General features: G+C 37.0%; 1 protein-coding gene and 1 non-coding gene across 10 annotated transcripts in view; both read right to left on the reverse strand.

Annotated features, from left to right (window-relative positions):
• The window catches only part of LOC129764713 (cyclic nucleotide-gated cation channel alpha-3), a 425,575-nt gene that overhangs the window by 137,580 nt on the left and 260,708 nt on the right, over positions 1-27,287 (reverse strand). For all 9 annotated transcript variants that reach the window (XM_055764092.1, XM_055764090.1, XM_055764097.1 and 6 more), the window contains 2 exons: positions 26,887-27,235; positions 19,005-19,822 (listed from right to left, as the gene is read on the reverse strand). In XM_055764092.1, the coding sequence (XP_055620067.1) occupies positions 19,005-19,822; positions 26,887-27,235 (1,167 nt within the window). The remainder of the gene's footprint in view (positions 1-19,004; positions 19,823-26,886; positions 27,236-27,287) is intronic.
• On the reverse strand, positions 21,656-21,728 carry Trnak-cuu (transfer RNA lysine (anticodon CUU)). Its single transcript has one exon. It is a non-coding gene; the product is annotated as a tRNA-Lys (tRNA).

The raw sequence follows: 27,287 nt of genomic DNA on the forward strand, positions 1-27,287 counted from the left end.
TTCACGCTCTCGCCTCTGCACTGCCACCCATTACTACAGGTTCCCTCTGTGTGCCTCTGTTGACTGCTGGGGGCGTTTGGCGGGCGTTCGGGATTGTCTCGTTGGGCCGTCCATCATCAAATGAGGAGACAAATGGCGTGGAGAGGGCCCAAGCGTCAGGCGAAACGAGAGTAATTTATTTAAACAGGATTACTGCAATCCCTGAAGCTCCTCCGTGTACCTATCGGGGGGAGAAAACAACACCAAGAAACATACGAGACATGCTTTGGCAAGAGACATATGTAGCACCGAAGCCAAAACTGAGTGAATTATTCATACCGGCTCATCGCGCCGGTATACATTGGGGTTGTTTCCCTTTTCCGGCGATGATTTGTACCCGGCGATGTACTCGCTTCAATCGTAAATGGAATTAAACTTAGTTCTTCCTGCGATAATTTTTGCCAAAATTAAGTGGCAAGATTTCCGTTTAATGCAGTTAAACTTGGTTTTAATGGACGGATAAGAGTTTAACGAGCGATGCGAGGCGTCATGAAGGGAAATATTTATAAATTGCTGATCCGTGGAGAGCTTCGAGGAAGCAAGTGTTATGTGGATGGATGTTATTTTATCATAATTTTGCCATGAATGCGTAGCCATGAATTGCTCGTAGCAATCCATTAGCGCACGTTGATATAAAAAAATACGTCGAAAATTTGAAGTAAATTTGTTACACATGAAAAACAAAATAGATTGCACTGCAATATTAATTCTCATTACCATATTCGATTTGGTTTGCTGAATCACAATCCAGTGGATGCCTCCGGCTAGCATTCGAAACACCTACTCAAGAAGCACAATTTTTCCACATTTCTTAGGGCCACCATCGATAGCCATTCACAGCAGCCAGAGGGAGGCGGTATGTGCAAATCTGCCTTCCTCCAATTCAATAAGCCGAAATCTAATCGAAATCACATTGAACACCGTCATTCGTTTATGGTGCCGGATATCGGTGCAAATTTCGTCAAGCATTCTGCTGGCGCAAACGATTTTCCATCAACCACGAAAGAAAAACATCCTTCCCGGACCGCGGCATTGCTGATGGCAAAAACCGAACGCGCGAAAATAGAAAACAGATCTACATATTGTCAATACAGCTCAAATACACTGCTATTGACGAGGTTTGGCAGCTCAATTCGCGGTGTAACTTCGATCATTCGGTGTAAAAAAGCGAGCGAGCGCAAGGAAAAAAACATCATCCTCTTGATGCGGGAGGATGAAATGAAAGCTCATGAATGTGAATTTCTAAGCACGACGACACTTTCGCGCAGCAATCACATGCCAACATGGAAATACGAGCTCCAGGGCAGGAAGGTGCCGAACGAGGAGACGGAACGATGTAAGAGGAAAACACAATTTGTCAATCAATAACAAATTTGCAACGAAATTCCACCACGTGGCGCTGCTGATGACAGAGCGAAACGAAGCGGAAAGCATTGATTTCTATTATTCCCTTGCAGCAGTTTTTGAAATTAGTTTGAAAGTTTCCCTGCTGTTGCTGCACAGCAGAGTTGATTCCAGAATAGCTGTGCAATTTTGGTGCAATTTTGTGCAATTTGTAAGGCGAAGAATGAAATGCAAGTGGCCTAAACAACGACAGGAAACTTTGCGTAAGAATTTTCGATAGTCATTCCATTTAATTAAATTTCACTGCGTACACTCCCGTTTTTCAAGATGAAGGACTATATGAGTGTGCAAAGAATGCATCATGAGGTTCGTGATAAACCTAATTCAAAGCGTGACGCATGCTGACCTTTTGTGTTAATTTAATGGTTTAATATGTGGTAAAGGTTTAATGTGATAAATATTTAATTAATCGGAATTGTTTGAACTTTATGACCTATAAGACGAACACTTTTGAAAGTTTTACAGTCGAGAAAGACTTCTGATATTGGTCGTCAAGTTCAACACTCGCCTCCTTGAAATTTTGAGTTTGAATAATGTCGAATGATTACATTTCGAAGGTGAGGCGAAAATGATGCGAAACGTAAGTTGGTATCGCCTACCAGGATCGCTCAACTTAAAGTGTATCCAAAGTGAGATAACTGACGATGCTTTAAATCAAGATTGAAACTTTTTGGTTTTCACTAGACCTGGTTTAAAATTGCTTCACCCCGTTCTGTACAGCAATAAAATTCAAAAGCTACCAATACATCCCGAAAAATTTACGGTTTGTTGCGGTATGTTGTCCGAATGAATTCTTCATCATTTAGCATTCATTTATTTAGCTTGACCTGTTCGTATGTTTGTATCCTTGTATGTTTGTCTGTAGCAGGACCCGAAATCTTTGAAGGTGAAAAATGAAGACCGACTAAAGTAGAGAGTAGTCTCAGTAGGCTTCACTTCGACTAGAACTGATCCGGCAGTCGCCGTCAACAAAAAATTAATGGACTAGAAAATGAATTGACTAGCGTTGAGTAGCAAGGATGACTGAGCGCACATTTTTTATGTTATCAAAAATAGAATGACCAATATTGTCGATGAAATAAAAAATATAACTTTCTTATCTTTATAGATAGAGGTAAACATAGTTCGGCTTGTTGTAGCCCCAGTTATTTGAGACATCTCTGTAGTATATTTCTCCACAATGGAACCATTAAAAACATATCATTTCTTATTTCACTATTTTTTAATGTTTTCATTGCGTATTGTATTCGATTAGTAAAATCTTTTCAACTGATACTGATATTAAGGGTGTTGCAAAAATACAAAGTCGACCATTTTGTAAAGGCGGCCAAATTATATTTAGGATATTATGGATTATGCAAGATTATAATGACAACATGAAGAAAGGTGTCTACTAAATATAAGAGCAAATAATCAAAAGGATATGAGTATATTTCATTTGATACTCATATACGGGAGTTGCACGAAAGAAAAGTAATTGTCTATTTTGTGATTGCGGCCATATTTGATTTGAATTTTCCATGATGTACTGTGTTCTACTAGTCATGCTCTCTCATTTTATACCCATTTTGATGGTATTTTGTGGAAATATGTAGTCCGCTATTCTGTAGTGGACGCCATCTTGGTTTTTCAAACTCATGGAGTTCGCAGTTGTTTTCATTGCATTTTGAAGTGACTTCCCCCCCAACGAATTCGTTCCTCTCTCTCTCTCTCTCTCTCTCTCTCTCTCTCTCTCTCTCTCTCTCTCTCTCTCTCTCTCTCTCTCCGTTGGTCGGTAGAGGGAGATAGCGATTAAACGCCCGACTGTTTGTTTAGTCGTTTTGGCGGAGAAACTGCGTGAAGAAGCAAAAAGTCAATACCAACTGAATACGGATATAGTCAGTCAACTAGTCAGTTAGTCAGCTGACTATCCTCAGTTGACTATGACTATGCAGAGCCCTGGTCTGTGGGGTTGTCCCATATTAATAGAAATTTTACTCCCTTCTTGTTGATCGGTTGATCTAACATTTGGAACACCCCTTTATCTCTGCTGTCATCTCGAAACTGCGAACTCCATGAGTTTGAAAAACCAAGATGGCGTCCACTACAAAATAGCGGACTACATATTTCCACAAAATACCATCAATATGGGTATAAAATGAGAGAGCATGACTAGTAGAACACAGTACATCATGGAAAATTCAAATCAAATATGGCCGCAATCACAAAACTAGACAATTACTTTTTTTTCGTGCAACTCCCGTATATGAGTATCAAATGAAATATACTCATATCCTTTGGACGTGGACGCGACCAAATTACTGACTTGCTGATGTCTCTAGCATTGCAATCATTGCATCAAACTGACGCAATTGCATGAAGGTTCTGAGCTACACAATTGTGTGGGGAATCATCAAGATAGGCTATCGTAAGCTCACCAAGAAAAAAAATGTTCTGGAATTTTGTCTGTGATTTGGTTTCGCATGACGGTAGCAGACTCTCTCCACAAAGGATGGCAGCTATGCTGATCTAGACCGGCAATATTAACAAAAAGGGCTTCTGTTGAGAAGAGTGAAAAACGGAGATAAGTGTGTGTACATTTAATTGATCAGAACGTGGCGACAAGGAAGGGAGATAGTGGGAGGGAAATATTCGCGCTAGGGTATTAGTAATGAATCTTTGCTGAGGCCTATATTGGTGCCTTTGACATTACATCAATGCATTGAACTGGCGCTATGGTGAAGCAGGTGTTAAGATTGTGCACCAGAAAATTATTTGAGGAATACCGTTCTGAATCATATTTCGGACGCTTAAGGCATATTATGCAGAAAACAGATCTAAACATTATGCACAGGTATTATTTGGCTGATATTTTCAATAAATTAGTTCAATATGCTACTTTGCTACTTTGGTACCTATTTGATTGAAAACATAAAAAAATTGTCGAATAAAATGCTTTTCAAATGGAGTGAATAAGAATCAAACTTCGGACACTAAATCAAATTTCGGACAGATTGATTTCAAATTTCGGACACTTTATTTTGTAATTTTTTGGACGAAAAGTACATTACAGTTGATTATATTTTATAGTCAACAGCGAAACACTTACCAGGCAATCATAGTAAACTGTTAACGATGATGAGAATTGATGAAACACGGGAGAAATTTGAATATTTATGAACGGGTAAATTCTACGTGCTCACGCTAAGCAAACGTCAAACACAAACGATAGTGAGTAGTGTTGATAGATTTTTGCCGCTTATGTTATAATTCAAATGTAGTTCTCATATGAAATGATAGTGAAACCAAGGGAACTCTAAAGAAGCAATTGTGATATTAATTTTATAGTTATATCATAAGTACATTAAGAATTTCAATATATTAGAACAATGTGTCCGAAATATGATTCAGAACGGTACCAAGTTATTGAATAAGTTATTAATTTATTTGGGGCCGCGTGCCAGTTGCAAAACTGCCTTCAACTAGGATTGCATTTGCGCTAATCTTGATCATACTGAAGCAGTACCACTCTTTTCTAGGTTGTTGAGATTAACAGAAAGAGTATATTTCGTTTATTCAGTCACCAAGAAAGTAAATTTCGTTCTGGAATTTTGTATATGATTTGGTTTTGCTTGCTCGTAGCAAAACTTTCTCCACTAAGGATGATAACTGCGTTTATCTCGAGCATATACTGTTCTGTGAGGACAAAAATGAATCATCAAACAATTATCGTCAAATGATTCCACAAGAAAAAATATTTCAGGGTGACCAAACTGGTTGAGTGGTTATTTCTAAAATTTCGTAGAATTATAAAATAACATTCGCAGTTATAAACAAGCGACTTGAATTAAACTACAGCGTAGTTCTACGTCAACAATGCGATCGTGTCTTGGACACAACCTCCTATAATTTTTTTCCTCGATCCAGTCATCCAGTTGAACCAACCAAAAAAATGAGAAAGATAGCTTCTCAATACCAAAATTTTATAATTTCAATACCAAGGTAAACTTGAGCAACGTTGTTTGTGGTTTTTTAAGTATTGAAATAACATTATGAGAGGTTGTTTTTGGTATTTTACCTCGTATCTCAAGCTGATCTGTGCCTTTTTGAGGTATCGAACTATACGCTACGCTCTTCTATCAGCGATTTTATGGATTTTATGAAGCGATAAATACGAAACTCTTCAAGTTTTGCCCAAATAAAACCATCCCTCAAATATTGTTTCACAGTAATTACAGTTACAGTTTTATGAACTACATATAAACACTACACGAAGCATAAAAAATCTATTTCTCAAGCATTGGAATGAGTAAAAAAATCAATTTAGATAAATCATAGCCGGTCTTCTTAAAATAAAGGTTTTACAGGATCCAGTTTTCTTCCAGTTTTTTTAAGAGCAATCTTCCAGTTTTTTCAAAAATATTATTGGCAACCCTGGATGCATTGTATCGAGTTAAGAGATCATTCTGGGTACGATTTTTGGAGTGGAAGGTGCTTCTCGGATCGAAGCTAACAAATTCAAAGATGGCTTCTCAGTTTCGCGACCCTGGTCACGATACAAAGAAAACTTGCTTTCTATGGCAAACAAGATCGACGAGGTCAAAAAACTCAATGGCGGGTGATAGGCAAAAGACACTGCTATTAATATTTGGTAAAGTGGAAGATGCAATGAAAAAATATCTTTGTACAATATTGATTAGACTACTAAAATCTAAAATAAGAGGATTTTTTATTTTTTTAAAAATTATCCCAACTACACGCGTTTTTCTATGACTAAATATACGAGGTCTGTTCAAAAAGTTTCGCGACTTTGGAATTTACGCGTTCTACATTTACGATTCTAGATTTTTTGTGGCATTATGTTGGTACTCATGTCTCTCACTTATGCTGACAAGTACGGCTATTTTGAACATTCATTCAATTTTTGACAACTGCTTTTCTTACACGTGTTTTCGTTCATCTTCGATTTGTGCCTTTTGCCTATCTCTAGATGTCTTCATAGTGCTGAAACAAAATCGGCTATGGCTATGGAAATACTTAATGGGATGGGATAGAGTAAACCGAATTCCGGCGCTGGTGGTGTAGTAATAAGCGTGACTGTTAACCCTTTCCCGTACAACGTCGAGTCTCACTCGTGGTGTACTTGCATAGCATACGGCGATAGGACGTTCAGCAGAGTAGTGAAATGACTTGATATGTGACGTATTAAATGATACGGGAAGGGGTTAAGTCCTTCGAAGCGCCTTTCAATTCAACTTTTACTAGGGGGATGATTCATTCTGGTGAAAAGAAACTATTGAAATTTTCAATTGAATAGCCGCGAGCGTCCTTTTGCATACGAAACAATGAACTTCGACAATGATACTGAGTATAGCTCATTTGAGCAGTTTCAACCATGAACGAAAGTTTCTATTTTCTAATTGAAAGATGGAAACGATGGCAAAAAATAAAAGAAACAGGAGGATCAATGTTTCAATATGTGTCGAATATGCACCGATTCCACTTCACTTTGGTAGACTAGAATGAACCAATCGTAAAAGATTCTGGATGAAATGAAAGGAACATGTAAAAGAAAAGCATATTCATTTCTTAGTTTTGGAATTGACATGTTTTACAACAAGCCTGATTGATATGCTCACACTGTTTTATGTCCAGGCGACCCTTTTTCAAGAGGAACTTTCGATATTCATCAATTCTTATAGTCTAGAAATCATGAACAGTCGAGTTCAATAAATTTGATCTCTTCGCGATCTCGTCAGATTATCTCACATTTTTAGTTTTAGCAGTATTGGATGTATATTCAGTCTCCAAATAATCGGGATGTAATATCGCAAACCAATTTCGGCACAGTCGCGTTGTCAAAACACGTTTCTCAAACTGTCGCATAATATTCCAGGTCTTGTAGTCAAAAAATGTAGCTCTCGTCCATCGTCCATCTGAAGAATCTAATAAGCTTACTGGTGAAAAACAAAAAAAAATACTTCCCAAACAACCCAATGTTTACATGGTTTAAATCATTAGCTGCCTCAAGGACGATTGCTCGAGTCAATATCAGAGAACAGAATGAAAAAGACAAGCACAAATCATGATGATAACATTACGTCGAATGGCACAGTTCTCGGATAAACCCATTGGCGCAGTGCCGTCTCCTCAATAAGTACAAACGGCACTGGAAGCCCATGTTGTTTATTTCTCGTGCCCGGATTCCTACAAATTTCTTAGGCTCTTACTTGCTTCCCTTGGTTGGGTTCTTCTCTGTACCTCATTCTCACAGTATTCAGTATTCAGTATTCGGTTATTCATCGTTATGCCTTCGTAACGAATCGACACATACTGATGTCAACTTGTTATCCTCAGCACGATCGCACCATTACGGGTTCACGCTCTCGCCTCTGCACTGCCACCCATTACTACAGGTTCCCTCTGTGTGCCTCTGTTGACTGCTGGGGGCGTTTGGCGGGCGTTCGGGATTGTCTCGTTGGGCCGTCCATCATCAAATGAGGAGACAAATGGCGTGGAGAGGGCCCAAGCGTCAGGCGAAACGAGAGTAATTTATTTAAACAGGATTACTGCAATCCCTGAAGCTCCTCCGTGTACCTATCGGGGGGAGAAAACAACACCAAGAAACATACGAGACATGCTTTGGCAAGAGACATATGTAGCACCGAAGCCAAAACTGAGTGAATTATTCATACCGGCTCATCGCGCCGGTATACATTGGGGTTGTTTCCCTTTTCCGGCGATGATTTGTACCCGGCGATGTACTCGCTTCAATCGTAAATGGAATTAAACTTAGTTCTTCCTGCGATAATTTTTGCCAAAATTAAGTGGCAAGATTTCCGTTTAATGCAGTTAAACTTGGTTTTAATGGACGGATAAGAGTTTAACGAGCGATGCGAGGCGTCATGAAGGGAAATATTTATAAATTGCTGATCCGTGGAGAGCTTCGAGGAAGCAAGTGTTATGTGGATGGATGTTATTTTATCATAATTTTGCCATGAATGCGTAGCCATGAATTGCTCGTAGCAATCCATTAGCGCACGTTGATATAAAAAAATACGTCGAAAATTTGAAGTAAATTTGTTACACATGAAAAACAAAATAGATTGCACTGCAATATTAATTCTCATTACCATATTCGATTTGGTTTGCTGAATCACAATCCAGTGGATGCCTCCGGCTAGCATTCGAAACACCTACTCAAGAAGCACAATTTTTCCACATTTCTTAGGGCCACCATCGATAGCCATTCACAGCAGCCAGAGGGAGGCGGTATGTGCAAATCTGCCTTCCTCCAATTCAATAAGCCGAAATCTAATCGAAATCACATTGAACACCGTCATTCGTTTATGGTGCCGGATATCGGTGCAAATTTCGTCAAGCATTCTGCTGGCGCAAACGATTTTCCATCAACCACGAAAGAAAAACATCCTTCCCGGACCGCGGCATTGCTGATGGCAAAAACCGAACGCGCGAAAATAGAAAACAGATCTACATATTGTCAATACAGCTCAAATACACTGCTATTGACGAGGTTTGGCAGCTCAATTCGCGGTGTAACTTCGATCATTCGGTGTAAAAAAGCGAGCGAGCGCAAGGAAAAAAACATCATCCTCTTGATGCGGGAGGATGAAATGAAAGCTCATGAATGTGAATTTCTAAGCACGACGACACTTTCGCGCAGCAATCACATGCCAACATGGAAATACGAGCTCCAGGGCAGGAAGGTGCCGAACGAGGAGACGGAACGATGTAAGAGGAAAACACAATTTGTCAATCAATAACAAATTTGCAACGAAATTCCACCACGTGGCGCTGCTGATGACAGAGCGAAACGAAGCGGAAAGCATTGATTTCTATTATTCCCTTGCAGCAGTTTTTGAAATTAGTTTGAAAGTTTCCCTGCTGTTGCTGCACAGCAGAGTTGATTCCAGAATAGCTGTGCAATTTTGGTGCAATTTTGTGCAATTTGTAAGGCGAAGAATGAAATGCAAGTGGCCTAAACAACGACAGGAAACTTTGCGTAAGAATTTTCGATAGTCATTCCATTTAATTAAATTTCACTGCGTACACTCCCGTTTTTCAAGATGAAGGACTATATGAGTGTGCAAAGAATGCATCATGAGGTTCGTGATAAACCTAATTCAAAGCGTGACGCATGCTGACCTTTTGTGTTAATTTAATGGTTTAATATGTGGTAAAGGTTTAATGTGATAAATATTTAATTAATCGGAATTGTTTGAACTTTATGACCTATAAGACGAACACTTTTGAAAGTTTTACAGTCGAGAAAGACTTCTGATATTGGTCGTCAAGTTCAACACTCGCCTCCTTGAAATTTTGAGTTTGAATAATGTCGAATGATTACATTTCGAAGGTGAGGCGAAAATGATGCGAAACGTAAGTTGGTATCGCCTACCAGGATCGCTCAACTTAAAGTGTATCCAAAGTGAGATAACTGACGATGCTTTAAATCAAGATTGAAACTTTTTGGTTTTCACTAGACCTGGTTTAAAATTGCTTCACCCCGTTCTGTACAGCAATAAAATTCAAAAGCTACCAATACATCCCGAAAAATTTACGGTTTGTTGCGGTATGTTGTCCGAATGAATTCTTCATCATTTAGCATTCATTTATTTAGCTTGACCTGTTCGTATGTTTGTATCCTTGTATGTTTGTCTGTAGCAGGACCCGAAATCTTTGAAGGTGAAAAATGAAGACCGACTAAAGTAGAGAGTAGTCTCAGTAGGCTTCACTTCGACTAGAACTGATCCGGCAGTCGCCGTCAACAAAAAATTAATGGACTAGAAAATGAATTGACTAGCGTTGAGTAGCAAGGATGACTGAGCGCACATTTTTTATGTTATCAAAAATAGAATGACCAATATTGTCGATGAAATAAAAAATATAACTTTCTTATCTTTATAGATAGAGGTAAACATAGTTCGGCTTGTTGTAGCCCCAGTTATTTGAGACATCTCTGTAGTATATTTCTCCACAATGGAACCATTAAAAACATATCATTTCTTATTTCACTATTTTTTAATGTTTTCATTGCGTATTGTATTCGATTAGTAAAATCTTTTCAACTGATACTGATATTAAGGGTGTTGCAAAAATACAAAGTCGACCATTTTGTAAAGGCGGCCAAATTATATTTAGGATATTATGGATTATGCAAGATTATAATGACAACATGAAGAAAGGTGTCTACTAAATATAAGAGCAAATAATCAAAAGGATATGAGTATATTTCATTTGATACTCATATACGGGAGTTGCACGAAAGAAAAGTAATTGTCTATTTTGTGATTGCGGCCATATTTGATTTGAATTTTCCATGATGTACTGTGTTCTACTAGTCATGCTCTCTCATTTTATACCCATTTTGATGGTATTTTGTGGAAATATGTAGTCCGCTATTCTGTAGTGGACGCCATCTTGGTTTTTCAAACTCATGGAGTTCGCAGTTGTTTTCATTGCATTTTGAAGTGACTTCCCCCCCAACGAATTCGTTCCTCTCTCTCTCTCTCTCTCTCTCTCTCTCTCTCTCTCTCTCTCTCTCTCTCTCTCTCTCTCTCTCCGTTGGTCGGTAGAGGGAGATAGCGATTAAACGCCCGACTGTTTGTTTAGTCGTTTTGGCGGAGAAACTGCGTGAAGAAGCAAAAAGTCAATACCAACTGAATACGGATATAGTCAGTCAACTAGTCAGTTAGTCAGCTGACTATCCTCAGTTGACTATGACTATGCAGAGCCCTGGTCTGTGGGGTTGTCCCATATTAATAGAAATTTTACTCCCTTCTTGTTGATCGGTTGATCTAACATTTGGAACACCCCTTTATCTCTGCTGTCATCTCGAAACTGCGAACTCCATGAGTTTGAAAAACCAAGATGGCGTCCACTACAAAATAGCGGACTACATATTTCCACAAAATACCATCAATATGGGTATAAAATGAGAGAGCATGACTAGTAGAACACAGTACATCATGGAAAATTCAAATCAAATATGGCCGCAATCACAAAACTAGACAATTACTTTTTTTTCGTGCAACTCCCGTATATGAGTATCAAATGAAATATACTCATATCCTTTTGATTATTTGCTCTTATATTTAGTAGGCACCTTTCTTCTTGTTGTCATTATAATCTTGCATAATCCATAATATTCTAAATATAATTTGGCCGCCTTTACAAAATGGTCGACTTTGTATTTTTGCAACACCCTTAATATCAGTATCAGTTGAAAAGATTTTACTAATTGAATTAAATACGCAATGAAAACATTAAAAAATAGTGAAATAAGAAATGATATGTTTTTAATGGTTCCATTGTGGAGAAATATACTACAGAGATGTCTCAAATAACTGGGGCTACAACATTGCCGAACTATGTTTACCACTATCTATAAAGATAAGAAAGTTATATTTTTTATTTCATAGACAATTTTGGTCATCCTATTTTTGATAACATAAAAAATGTGCGCTTTGCCATATGCAACAACTTTGTCGAAGACAGTTTATATGTAGAGAATAAATGTCGATCTCTAAATTCTTTCTTTATTTGTTTTTAAGAGGCTTTAAACTTTGAAGTTCATTCGTCTATATCTCTAAATGTTAATTTCCACTTAAATACACCTCCTGGACCATTGTGCAATGGTGATTGATATCGTGTAACGATTTTTGCCTAAAATAAACGAACTTGATTTGGTTGACATGTAGTTTCAACAAGACGGTGTTACATGACACACAGATGGACGATGGACATGTTGCGCAGTAAATTTGGTCATTGATTCATCTTTTGTTTTGGACCTGTGAATTGTCCGACTAGATCGTGCGATTTAACGCCGTCGTCTATTTTTGTAAAATAATGAAATACCGTTCTGAATCATATTTCGGATGCTTAAGGCATATGATGCAGAAAACATATCTGAACTGTATGCACAGGTGTTATGTGGTTGATATTTTTAATAAATACACCCAGGTTTTTTTACGCGGTTTTTTTACGAGGTTTTTTTACGCGGATTTTCGAATTAACGCTGTTTTTTTTACGCGGATTTTCCAATTAACGTGGTTTTTTTAACGCGGTCACCGCGTAAAAAAACTGAGCAATATCAAATCTGTCCCTCATGCTTCCTGAGACCATATGACGGATCTTAGTGCTATTGACGGATATTAGTGCCGCACCTATGTGCCAGGTTCGATGCATCTGTAGCGAGCACAGATTCAATTTGCCCGCGTTGTTCACCACCGCCTATGCCAGTTTCGAGTTTCGAGGATTTTTATGTGACCTTTTTTTCTTTACGGGGAGTTTCCAATTAACGCGGATTTTCCAATTAACACGGTTTTTTTACGCGGATTTTCGAATTAACGCGGTTTTTTTTAGGAGGTACGTATCCCCCGCGTAAAAAAACCTGGGTGTAAGTTCAATATCCTTTTAAGCTTTCTACTTTGGTACCTATTTGATTGAAACCATTAAAAAAATCATTGAATAAAATGCTTTTCAAATGAAGCGAATAAGAATCAAACTTCGGACACTATTTATAAAAAATAAATCAAAGGGCCTGGCCGGGTAAGGGAGTAAAAAGTGTCCCCAACCCAGCTTTATGGCAAATATTGTATAGGATATTAAATAAGAAATTTTGGCGGTTTATTTGAACCCCTATGTGGTTTGACGTAGGATCTATATTGAAAAACGTACTTTTTCGTTTATTTCATGCCATCCTCAAAAGCTTCGAGATAAAAATTTGAAAAAAATACTGAATTTGCATTATCAAAAACAAAAAATTATCAAAAATTGAAATACTAAAAAAATATTGAAATTCTGAAAAAAAAACTTTTTGGAATTTACAGTTTCAGCACTACTCTAATTCATATTTAAATGTGTTCCTACGGCTTTTCTAGATATGTGTGATTTTTTTCAGTGTTGCGCGGTACAAAAGAAATATTTTTATATTTCCAAAGGGTCTGGCTGGGTAAGCGAGTGAAAAGTGCATTCAAACCAAATCACCAGCTGTATGGAAAATATTGTATAGAGTACTAAATAGAACATTTTGTCAGTAGTATCATATATTTGAGTCCTTATATGGTACACCATAGGATCTATGGTGAAAAATGCACCTTCTCGTTTTTTTTTCACGCCATTCTCAATAGCTTTGTGACAAAAATATGGAAAAAGATACTGAAAGTACATCTTACTAAGGCGTATCGATCAATATTTCATTATTTTCATCAAAAAATCAAACATTAAAATAAAATTTAAATTAATTTTTATTTTAATTTTAAATTAAATTAAATTTAAATTAAATGATTTTTTAAATTCTGAGATTCAGTACTAGTCCAGTTTGTATTCAATTTTCTTCCTACGTCTATCTTAGGTATATGTGAATTTTTTTCAGAATTTTTAGAGTGCTTTTCGTGGTACAAAAAAAATGTTCAGGCATTTCGAAATTTTGAAAGAAATATTACTTTGAGACCCACTTTTGCTCTTATTTTTATTTAAATGCATCTGTATGTGTTGTTCTTTCTACATGTAGCGTAATTTTTTTCCTGAAGTTTTAATAGGATTGCGCGAAAAAAAATATTTTTTTGGCCTGTGGGCATTTCTAGTTTATTTTGAACTTAGAGACCCAGTACCACTATGATATTTATTTAAATTTTGGTTTTTATATGTCTTTATTTTGTCGGTATATTTGGAGCATTGCGCTGTACAAAGATTTTTTCTCATATCTTGAAATATATGAGATTATCTTTACATCGGATTTAGATGGTTTACCAAATTCATAGGAGTCAGCAGTACGATAGAGCTCTGTGAGAAAAATAAAGTCCTTGTGGGAAGACCATTCAGATTAATGAGAAAAACACTTGAAAACATCCAAATTATTATAATTTTTTTTATTTTAATCTTACAATTGAAAACCACGAATACAATAAAATAATCGATTTCAAGAAAATAAAAATAATAATAAAAAATAACGATGAAGAAAATTATGTTTGTGTCTCGCAATGCTCTTAAACATTCAGGAAAAAAAATTGCACCACATGTAGAAAAAAAACATGCGAACGCATTCAAATAAAAATTAGAACAGAAGCGGGTGTCAAAGTTATTTTTTTTTTCAAAATTTCGAAATGCCAGAAAATATATTAAATTTTTTTGCACCGCATATTTAATTTTTTTTATAATTATATTTTTTGGTGAAAAAATTGTTTGAAGATATTTATCGATACACCTTAGTAAGATGTACTTTCAGTATTTTTTTTTCCATATTTTTGCCTCAAAGCTATTGATAATGGCGTGAAAAAAACGAGAAGGTTCATTTTTCACCATAGATCCTATGGTGTACCATATAAGGACACAAATATATGATACTACTGACAAAATGTTTTATTTAGTATTCAATACAATATTTTTCATACAGCTGGTGATTTGGTTTGAAGGCACTTTTTACTCCCTTACCCAGCCAGACCATTTGGAAATATGAAATATGAAAAATATTTTTTTGTACCGTGCTACACTGAAAAAACCAGAAAAAAATCACACATATCTAGAAAAGCTGTACATACATTTAAATATGAATTAGAGTAGTACTGAATCTCTAAATCCACAAAAAAAAATTTCAAAGTTTCAATATTTTTTTTAGTACTTCAATTTTTGATAAATTTTTTTTTATAATTTTTCTTGATACACCGTAGTAAAATGCACATTCAGTATTTTTTTCAAATTTTTATCTCGAAGCTTTTGAGGATGTCGTGAAATAAACGGAAAAAGTACGATTTTCACTATAGATCCTACGTCAAACCACATAGTGGTTCAAATAAACCGCCAAAATTTCTTATTTAATATTCTATACAATATTTGCCATACAGCTGGTGATTTGGTTTGGGGGCACTTTTTTTATCTGTATTATAGTGATTTTCAACTCATTCGGCTGGTTCGTCACTTTAGCTTCTATTTTTTTTTTTGGAAGAATGTCGGGAGTGAGAATGGAACTCGTGACCTTTAGCGTGGGAGGCATGGATGTTACCACTACGCCAGATCGCTTCCCGGGGGCACTTTTTACCCCCTTACCCGGCCAGGCCCTTTAATTGTAATTCAATTTTACAATTTTAATTTATGATTATGATTCTTTTATGATTCTGAACACTAGGATTATATTATTTGAACTATTCCATTAAAACAACTTAAAAATATGAGTAACCCAATTTTAAATATTTATTTAATTTCTAGTTCGGTCACAAAAGGTAAATAAACAAATCCCGAGTCATGAAAACGTTTGCTCCTACTATATGAGAAACGTTTGACAGCATCGGAAAAACAGACAGTATGGGGAAAAAGTTGCGAGAATTTTTTTTTCAAGTAAAATACACTTGTAAAATAAATTCAATTGATTCCGCATGACCCGTGTCTGAATAAGCAATAATCTGAAGGTGCTATATCCGGTGAATACGGTGAGTGGAAAAGCGCATTCCAACCAAATTCCAAAATTGTTTACCGGAATGTCAAAGAGACATGAGGTCGCTCGTTACTCCACTATCACCAGACACAGAGCATGACTCTCTTCGAAAAAAGACCGGCTTTGCGTGTAGCTGATGGATTTTGTCAATTTTACCCTTTTTCTCATTCAAAATTGGTGTCACGATTTGCAACAAGAACGGCAAACGGAAGTTGAATAGAAACCCGCAGTTAAGAAAACAATGTCGAGCATTTTTACTAACAGTAACCAACACTTTCCTAGCTGGGGAGGAAGTTTGGTTGCTCATGTTCCGTTGCGATGCCCACGGTGATATTCCACCCAATATAGATTTCATCTAGAGTTAAATTCCAGTGGACATGGGATCAGCTGGCATGACGCGTGTTAGAAATAGAAAAAAAGGTAACTGCTGAATTGGTTGAATAAATTAGAAACGAGAAACTTACAGATTAGACGTAATGTATTTAAAAAAAAAATTTATGTGTCCACGTGGAAATAATCTGTACCCCCTCCCCCCTCACCGTGGACAAACGTGGACAGCTTCATAGCCCCTACCCTCCGAAAGTTGTCTACGTGGTATGTGAACAGCCCCTGAGAGGTAGTATCATAACCAACAAGGCTGCTCCAATTGAAGTGTCAGCTATAAACAAGATATGAATGTTATTGTTTGTTAGCGAATCTCTAACCCTTGTCTCCAAAACACATGATGAAAATTCGATAATTTTATCTATTATATTTATTTTTGATTGAAATACAACCTGGATAAATCGCAATTTAAAACAACTACAAAAGATGTTACGCGAGATTTAATAAAATTTTTCAGTCGGTACGAAATGCACCGCAGATTAGTTAGGAGTTTAATTTTGTTGACTTTTTTGAAATCTAAAGTGTTATGTTTTATTTAATAAAACCTGTGCTTCTCCATTGATCCAATATATCGGGACTGCCATTAGGCTCCATACGTGGACCTCCTTACGCCATACTTAAGGCAATTCATATTTTTAACACATAGCAGGTAACGCAACCGGGCTGTCATCGGCTTGCGAGCAACTGAGCATACATAAAAAATATACTACTCCTTAGAATTACATCCTTAGAATTAAAAAAAACGATATCAACAAACGTCTGATTTCTATTTTAGTTCTGGTTAAGTTATCATTATTGAAAAAAAATACAAACTAGCCCACTTTTGACGAACAAGGCGAACGAAATGACATCCAAGCAGTCCCCCGATTTAGAACTATGGATGACTCATTGAATTTTGGATACCAAAACTTATCCATCTAACTCCGATGAGCCGAATGAGACGATGGAATGAGACACTTGTCTAAAAATCATCCAAGCCAAGCCAACTTTCTCGAAGGTGTTTCTAGATGGAATGCCTTCGGCACTGAACTCGAAAGTATTAACACTAACAGTTTTTCTCAGCCCAGAGGCTTTGATAGAATTATCGTACATTTATTTTTGAGCAAATTCGTGCTTTTTGAAGTGAGAGTGATACATTCATTCCACTAAGAGAGATTCCCTACGTAGAAGTTTATGAAAGAAATTATTCATTCAAGCGACGTTCCGAAAACACCAACTCTTTCCTAGCTGGGGAGGAAATTTGGTTGCTTATGTTCCGTTACGATGCCCACGGTGATATTCCACCCAATATAGATTTCATCTAGAGTTAAATTCCAGTGGACATGGGATCAGCTGGCATGACGCGTGTTAGAAATAGAAAAAAAGGTTTGCTGCCGCAATAGCTTCATTTCGCTATCATACAATTTTATAAACTTGTGGGTGGAATTTCTCTGGGTCCTTCTTATATGTTATCCAGAATGCTCCACTGGTTGAAAAACAAAAAATATTTTAACAATAATTTTTGCGGATAGAGTATAAAAATTGAGGGGCTCAAAATGAAAAGGGTGTAAGTGACATCATCGATTTCTCTACATCGACTCTCTCTTTTGGTCATAACTTAGCTGCAAACACATTCCCAGCTGTATTTGACATTGTGGAAGATAGGTCAGCACTTCATCCATCGGATTCAATACCAAATTCAAATTGGAACGTTTTTGCATTTGAGTTATTAACTAAACAAATAGTTGATGAAGAGAAATCGATAAAATCACTTACACCCCTTTCATTTTAAGCCCCTCAATTATAAATGTGCTGGAAGATTATTTCCCTTCAGAAGTGATGAGATACAAGAGCCTACCATTCCATGTTGTGATAATCGACTCGAATTCAAAGAATTCTGGCCATAAACTACAGAGATAATAGTTTCCAGTAACTATTTGGCAAGGTGTTACAAACTCGTTATGGATGCAACCGTGTTAAACTATCTAAGATAAGGTATTTTAGACAATTGTTTGTGGAATCTCATTTTATTCACGATCTAAAGACATTCTTAATTTTTTACGAGCCATAACTGTGGATAACTATAACTATTTCAGTTCTTCGCTTTGCACGTATCAGTTGTTGCGTCCCAACAGAATAAGATTTGTTAGTTGATTCCCTTTGAATTGATAAAATAATAACAGAAGAATGTTATTATGAATGACTAGCCAGATGAAAATATTCATGACAAAAGAGAAGACAAAACATATATCACCATGTAATAAAGGCGAAATTGGTCGAGTTATAGAAGGAGTGATTGGAAATTATCTCAAAAAATGTCTAGATGGAAAGCGTTTTTCATCAAATACCAAAATTCTTGTATCAGCAGACACATGTTTTGAAGACTGACCGGAAAGCCTCACATTGGGGATGGGATATAAATTGGGGAATCGCTGGCAAAGGTATTAGATAGTATGTTTAGGAAAATAAAATCTTTTTTTATTTTTTTTTGTATCCGCAAGTTATTCAACTAGCGTAGCATAACAAGATCTTCATAAAAGAGACCTCAAACGTTAGAAATGTTCATAATGCTGTGAAATAAATTCATAACATTGTAATTAGGCTGAAAATTTTTAGAAATAGAATTCCCCATCAATTGAACCGTCGCAAAACCCGTGTGCTCCCATTTCATCATCGGGTTACGCACGGTGCCTCATAAAAAAAACTCACTCCAAAATACACACGGAACGCACCAAGACTGAAGAAATAACGAAACAAAGTGACTCACCTTGGAATTCCTTGCGGGCAGCACTGACCGAGGTGACGATGTTGGCCACGTGGCCCAGAACCGTCGCGAACAGCATCAGGCCGAACAGGAGCTGCGCTATCACGAAGACGTACTCCGGCTTGGAGCGTGGCCGCGGCAGGTCACCGATCGTGGTCAGTGCCAGCGTGCACCAGTAGTAGCTCTGCAGGTACTGCTTCGACACGTCCGCCGATTCCGAGTCGTGAAACACCCAGTTCTTCGAGCCGAAACCATTATTCTTATAGATAATGTGATATAAACAACCGTTCCAGTGGAATATAACTAACAGATAGTGTATCAGTGAGGTCGAACGGAATAAATTCGGATAGTTCGTATGCCGTTCGGTACGATCCATGAAGGCCCAAAATCGATAAATCTTGACTAGCCTAAACGATCTTAGTATCGAGTTGAATCCTATCGATAAGTATAAAAAATCTAACGGCAATAAACAAAGGCAGTCTATGTAGAACGTCGTCGAGTTCATGTAGTGCTGCCGTAGTTTGGTCGAGTCAGTTTGCAGCACGCCGTCCTCGAGGTAACCCGTACGAAAGTGGAACAGAATATCTACGAGGTATAGAAAATCCGAAAAGTAGTCCAGACAGAACCACATCACGATCGATTCGCCGTTGATCTCCTGGAACGCGAACCGGTAGATGATGACCCAGAAGTTGTACAGGAACGCCATCGAGACCACCATGGACCAGTAGTAGCAGAGCCGACCGGCCGGGTCGAACACGAACGACCAGCGACGGCCGTTCGATTTGCGTGACGACGTTGAGCAGCCGGAGCGCCGACCGAAGCTGGAAAAAAGGGAAAACAACAATACAATGATCATGCCAATTTGGATTTCAATGCATGTATGAATTGTGGAAATAATATTTAGAACATTGCAAATTGTTTATTATGGTATAAACGTTACCTCCATGGATTACTGGTTCTTCAGAATCCATGTGTAACGATTAATTTACTCTATATAATATGTGATTTTCAAACATATGTTTTTTGTTGTGTTTGAGTAACTTAAAACTGAAATCATGAGTTTTTGGGTGAAACCCTATCAATAACTTTTAGCAGGATTAAGATACTGATAAGTTCTGTATCGCAAAAAGTCTTTCGAAGAGAGTTTGCATGTAGAATTTGAAATATAAAAGTTAGAGCAAAAAACAGTTTTTTTTGTTCATGGTGACCCTAACGCAACTTGGAAAAAAGCGCTATATCAGCTATTTAAAGAGACAGAGAAAAACTTTGTTCTACAAAGATGTCTCGAATAACTGGGGCTACAATATTGTTGAGCTATGTTACGTCTATCTATAAAGATAAAAAAGTTATATTTTTTTATTTCATCGACAATTTTGGTCACCCTATTTTTGATAACATAAAAATGAGTGCTCTTTCTTATGTAACAACTTTGTCGAAGACAGTTTTTATCTAGAAAATAACTGTCGAGCTCTAAATGCTGATTTCCACATAAATGCACCTCCTGGACCATTGTGCAATGGTTTTATTGTTTTTTAAGAATCATTATAACAAGAGTTTAAAGTGGAAGAGTGGGATCATATAAATGCAATATGATTATGGAAATATCGTAAAAAAAATGAATGTCATGATTGATCAAAATGTCATATTGTCTAGTAGTTAGGATATCCGGCTCTCACCCGGAAGGCCCGGGTTCGATTCCCGGTATGGGAATAACATTTATCTCTTTATACTGCTGATTTATTCATTTTATAAACCTATTAATAAAAATCTATAAAAGTATTCTATTTGAGGGGCTTAGAATGAAAGACTCTCTCTTTTGATCATAACTTGGCTGCAAATACATTCCCAGCTGTATTTGACAATGTGGAAGATAGATCAGAACCTCATCTATCGGATTATATAGCAAACTTAAATTGGAACGTTTTTGCAATTGAGGGGATTAGAATGAAAGGGGTGTAAGTGATTTGATCGATTTCTCTACATCGACTCTCTCTTTTGGTCATAACTAAGCTGCAAACTCATTCCCATCTGTATTTGACAATGTGGAAGATAGGTCAGAACCTCATCTATCGGATTCTATAGCAAACTCAAATTGGAAATTTTTTGCAGATGAGTTATTAACTAAAGAAAAAGTTGATGAAGAGAAATCGATCAAGTCACTTACACCACCCCTTTGCATTCTAATTCCCTCATTTATCATCATTTATTTAATTAATTTAAAATAATACAAATTGTGTTGGAGATGCGGGTCATCGATCCCCGTACCTCTCACATGCTAAGCGAACGCTCTACCATTTGAGCTACATACCCATCTTTGCTTGACTTTAGTTTGTCGAAGAAAGACTTTAGGGGATGTGAAGATTCATTCTCGCTCAACCTTTCAATAGGACCTATCTGATTTTATCGATTCTCTTAATCGACATTCTTCACCATAAATAACCCAACGGAGGGAACATTTCCTGATGTGTACAACGATTTGGATTCTAGAGGAGACTCTCGTTTATCGTACTGTCTGACAAAAATATCACTAAATCCGCCTGCAAGGCGGTTGTTATCTAAACAGAATATCAATAAAAAGAACCGATCAAAACAGATAGGTCCTGTTGAAAAATTAAGCGTGAATTGTATAAAAATTTGAAATTGTTAAAAATAGTCGCCCAACGTGGGGCTCGAACCCACGACCCTGAGATTAAGAGTCTCATGCTCTACCGACTGAGCTAGCCGGGCATGTAGCTTTGCACTGAAAATGGTAAACAGAGATGACAAAAACGGATCACTATTTGAACTTGTAGTAAATTAAGAACGAGTGCAATGATGATTTGATGATGACGCTTTAATAAATTTAATAAATTTGTAAATAGTTTCTGTCTGTTATGATTCTGATTGACACAAAATATGGAAATATTAAAATAATATGAAATATATATTCGTTAAACAGAGTAAAATCTATTTTTGTGCGCTTTTTTATCAAATCAACAAAATCATGAATATTAACCCTTGGTGCCCATAAAAAACGTTGTGAATAACGAGGATTGAGTCCATTCAAAGAAAATTCATTCATTATGTCTACGATGTTTGCTGCTAACGTGAATATATGATTCAATTCTCAATTCTCGTTCAATTTCCTGAAGCTTCTCGTTGTCACATAGAATAAGGACCATTAAATCAAGAATGAATACAAAGACGCTTTTAGCGATGGACAATAACAGCTTCTTAAAAAAAAAATTATGTAGCCAGAACATTATTGATCGTTTTATTGTGTTTTGTACAATGTAGAAAGTGAAATCGTGAAATCTGTGATAGGGAATGAGCTGATCACGATGATCATGCATAATTTTGGTAGCACAATTCGGCAGTCATCCTGCTAGAAACCAATCGGCGGTGGCGGTTAGGGCGTCCAAAATTGCCTTCCTCATAGACGAGAGTTTAGGTAAAGTTTTCCCAATTGTATTTTTTTCGAGATTAGAGACGAATGAATTGAATAAGCTCAAAATTTCGATAATTCACAAGAACATCCTCATCATCACCAATACATCCCCGACGAATGAACGTTTCAGTCAGGTGTATGGCACGATTAACGCTATTTAACTCTACTCACCGTCACCGCCTATCTCACTATTCCTCTGCTGTAAAAGTTCATCATCGACTTCACCAGCCTTATTCTGTATTCCGACAGATTTCCATTTCGTCCGAAACTGTTATTTCGTTCGAGTTATAATTTCGCATTCCCTATTTCGAACGTTTTGTCCATTTAATGTTCGAAGAGAAACAGATTGAACGAAATGCAAAAACAACTTGAACGGAATACAGAATGGAATTCAATCAAATCGTTCGAAATATTTCGAATCGATCGGAGTACAGAATATGGGTGCACGATATGTTAGATGGTGGTTAATTGGTAATTCGCGATGACCAAAGTACGTAGAATAGAAGGTATGTGATATTTCCTGTGTATACTCACGGAGAGCGCATATGTTACACACACAACGAAGTTAGTAATAAAAAAAATCCTCAATTTGTTCGAAGTTGTGAAGTTTTTTTTTTTTCAATATTCCACTATTTCGAATGTTCTAAAAATCATAAAAAGTGCCAAAATCGTAAGTCGAGCCGACGGTAAACACGATAGTGTACTGCTTTTTCACTGCAAATAAGGTTTTATGTGATTTTTCATCGAATTCATACTGAACAGTTTTTGTTTACTTCAGTAAAATGTTGAAGTACCACGTCCCGCGATGCCGGAACAGAATAATTTCGAATGAAATAAACTAAATTTTCAGCTATCCCATGCATTCGCTCCATGAATCGGGGACGGGAACGACACTGCTTCGATGGAACCGCTCCACACATTTGTTTATCGGTTTTGCATTATTTTATAGTACAGATGCGATAATTTCAAAATAATTAAGTAAACTGCTATTTCATCATTTCGAAACATATTTTGAGACAGTTTTTGTGTTATAATTTAAAAAACTAAAAATTGTTTGAATTTATATGGATTTGATCGATGTTTTATTACTATTTTTTGATCTTTTCATTGCGTACCACTACTTCAACAGAGCAGGGAGTAGACTACCTTCTCATTCTACGTACTTTGCGCGATGACAGAAAAATATTGTCGACGTCTGGTGGCGACTTCAAATTAGGGCCATAATTTGGGTCCCAAACTCGTCAGTGTAATCTCTATCAGATTAGAAGACACGAAGGTTTTTAAATTTATAAATTTGAATGAAAATTTTCACATCATGTTATTTAATTACTTGAGACACGTATTTCTGACCTTCATTCAACAATATGGCTATACAATTCCAACATTGTAACTGATTTTTTGACGTAGAACTACGTCTTTCAGGAAGGGTGCCAAATCAGAAAACAGGTCATGTTTTTATGAAATAAAGTTAACGTTAATAACTATTTTCACTGTGAACGAATTCTCATGATTTGCATACCAATCAAATCGGAAATTCTCTAAGATTTGTTTGATATGCTATACATTACAATTCGCTTATCTCAAAACGGTTTACATTTATGAAAACTGGTAGAACTTCCTTTTTTCCCATACATTTATCGCGTAACTTTTGAAAAGGTCCAATGTAACATTTTCGTCAACTCGAGAAAAACGAAGTTGAAGACCCGAACATTAATCTGCGAATTGTATTGAAAGGTATCGATCTCTATCGCTACTTTCACCACTAGCAGTCAAGAATAACTCTGAAAAACCAATCGTAACTGTTGTTCAGTGATTTGAGCTTAAATTTGAAGCCTAGGAACGAAAAATGTTACATTGGACGTTTTGACTGCCGCGTTTGCACATTGGACATATTACGTTGCACGATGCGAATCTGAAACTAACTACTAAACAGCAATTCCAATATCAGCATTTAGTTCTAAAGACATATTATTGTTGTTATCACTCGTTGAATTGTACTGAAATCGCTAACAACGCCTGTAAGAAACAAAAACCCAAAACGACCGAAGTACGACTTTGTGTTGTTTTGACTGCTTTGTTACTTCGGACGTTCCGAGCGTCGGAGGAAAGTGGCGTCCGAAGTAACAGCCGAGTGCTTAAAATACGAATCTGTATATTGGGTATTTTTTGTATCGGCGATAAAAAGATGAAGAAGATAGATACATGAACGATTGTTTTTGTAGCGCATTCAATTATTGAAAACTAAGAGCGTGCATCCATTAACTCGATTTGTTTACTTTTGTTACATAGGACCTTTTCAAAAATTAAGCGAGATTTGTTCTGCCGAATTGTGTGCTAACCCTACCCGTATTTCGAATGCTTATAACTCGAACATTTCCTAACGGATCGGAAAGATCAATTGAAAATATGAAATTTTATTTTTCATGAAATAAACAATTGAATAACTGTAAAATGTCAAGCGTTACCTAAACGCCCTAATTGCCAAGTTTTGATTGGCCCGCTTTACGGTTTCCCCAACACAGACTTCAAAATCGATGTACATGCGGAAATCTGCTTTACAAATATACATACAAGTTTGGTGTATTTTTGTTCCAGCCGAGCTGTGTCTCCCTAACACAGACGTCTAAATCAATGTGCCCGGGGAATTCGATTTATCAATACTTGCAAGTCGGGGTATTTTTTCCCGCTGAGTCGTGTTTCCCTAACACGGACTTCAAAATTAATCGTCGTCGTTCGAAAACTACGTAAACATGAGATGTGCTATAATTTCAGAAAGAAATGTAAAACACAATGATCGTTTGACAATTCTTGCGTTCATCAATTTTTTTTATAACGAAGAATACAATCTATTACAAAAATTGCGATGCATTCAAAAATAATATTCGAAGTGGTAAACAAGTGGATTGCATAATATAATTGCGTAGTTCTACGAAAATATGCGGACGTCTCCTAGTTACAACCCCTTACAATTTTTTCATTATAATATAAAGTTGTCTTCATAAACAATTTTCGTATGATACTTTTTCCCTGCCTGCAAACAAAAATGTGTTCAATTTAAGTAGAATACTAATTTGATGGTGCTCTCGTGGTCGAGTGGTTAGCGTCCCACCTTATCATGCCGGGGGTTCGGGTTCGATTCCCATTCTGGCCGGGGGATTTTTTGTCAAAGAAATTTCCTCCGACTTGCACTGTGATCACGCGTATTCTAGAGCTTGCCACTCCAGAATACATTCAAGGCGTGTTATCCGGCATAGAAATCTCGACTAAGTACTACCAATAAAATGACGCAAATAATACCTATGTTAAGAAGGCAAAAGTTCCACTGGGAACGTTATTGCCATCCAAGACTAATTTGATACGGAAAAGCTAATAATTTTAATTTTGAAAACGTTTATTCCGACTAAAAATCAGCTATTCTTTGACGCTTCCATCCTCTTCAAATGTACTTCAATCTATTGAATAACTCAGATATTTTTGATTTGATATTTGTAGGGAGATGTTCAAAAATAGAATAAGACAATTATTATAAATAAGGAGTTTTCAGTATGTGCAGCATTATAGCTGAAGACGTAGTATAATAATAAATAAACTAGTAAACGAAGCTCAATGGCGTCAACGCGGATCGCTGTTTTGAAGAAAACAAATACTTTTGACGTTTGAGATGTTGGCACCAAAACATGGCGGGTGCCATACAGCTGGTTTAAGTACAAAGCGTCAAACAACAAACTAAGAACAAACAGAACAAACTAAGAATGAGAAAAGGTTTGGATGAGCAAAACGGTAAGAATCGGGACATTTTCATCCACACTCAAAATAAATATTTACCACATTTTTTGACATCTTCATACATTACTTTAAATTAATTTAAGAGTGTCATTAAAAGCGCTTTCTACCCATACTGGTACAGAATTAACTTAATCGAGGGGCGAGTTTGTGTATAATATATATTCCATAGCAAAATAAACACGCATCAAAGATTACACGTTAAATAAAAGGTATTGCGCTCTCCGTTTTACTCTCAGAAATCACTTTCCGTGCAAACTTATTAGATCCCATTTCACTTTTGGTTGTGGTTGTGTGGAATGGCAATAGAAAACTGCCATTAGCTATCGAAACAGTGCAATATTTTCAAAGTCTAATTTAAGGTGACATCTGGTTTGGTTGATTGCTACTGGGGCTTTTCTTCTTATATAGTTAGAAAAACTATAATTTGGATATCAAAACATCAGAACGTTCAGAATGATTATAACAACGCAGTTGTCACCATAATTTTTAAAAGCACATAAAATATATCCATTTTTCCCAATCATTTAAAATTACTTTGATTATCTCTTATCAAAGTGCTTAAATATGAATATAAATTAAAGGTTAAAGGTTTTAACTCTGAACCAAAAATACATAAAACATAATCAATATGCATGAAAAAAAACTAATCAAAATATGGCAAATCATACTTACATGTACCGGTCGGCTCCGTTACAGGTGCTTCCCGTGCTGCCCGGTGGCACCAGATGGTTGCTCGAAGCCCGTGTTGCTGCCGCTGCCGCGGTTTGCGCGTTGGACTCCCGCGGTCCGGTTCTACTCCACGACCCGAGCAGCGGCTGGTCGCCCGATTTCAGCTTGCTCCGTTCCCGCTTGCGGTCCTTCCGGGACAAATCCATCTCCGAGGTGGTGGCGGACACATGGGAATGCAGTGGCCGGGATGTGCCCGACGCCGACAGGCTGTCACGCGACGAGAAGAAACCTTGCTGTGAGATGCTCTGACCGAGCTGAGGACCGGACATTCCGAGCTTGGCACTCACGATGTCTGATGTGTTTGTGTGACGCGATGTGCGAGGCGAGGCGTGACGATGCGTGAA

Source organism: Toxorhynchites rutilus, chromosome 2 (genome assembly GCF_029784135.1).
Source record: "Toxorhynchites rutilus septentrionalis strain SRP chromosome 2, ASM2978413v1, whole genome shotgun sequence".
Classification (NCBI taxonomy): Eukaryota; Metazoa; Arthropoda; class Insecta; order Diptera; family Culicidae; genus Toxorhynchites; species Toxorhynchites rutilus.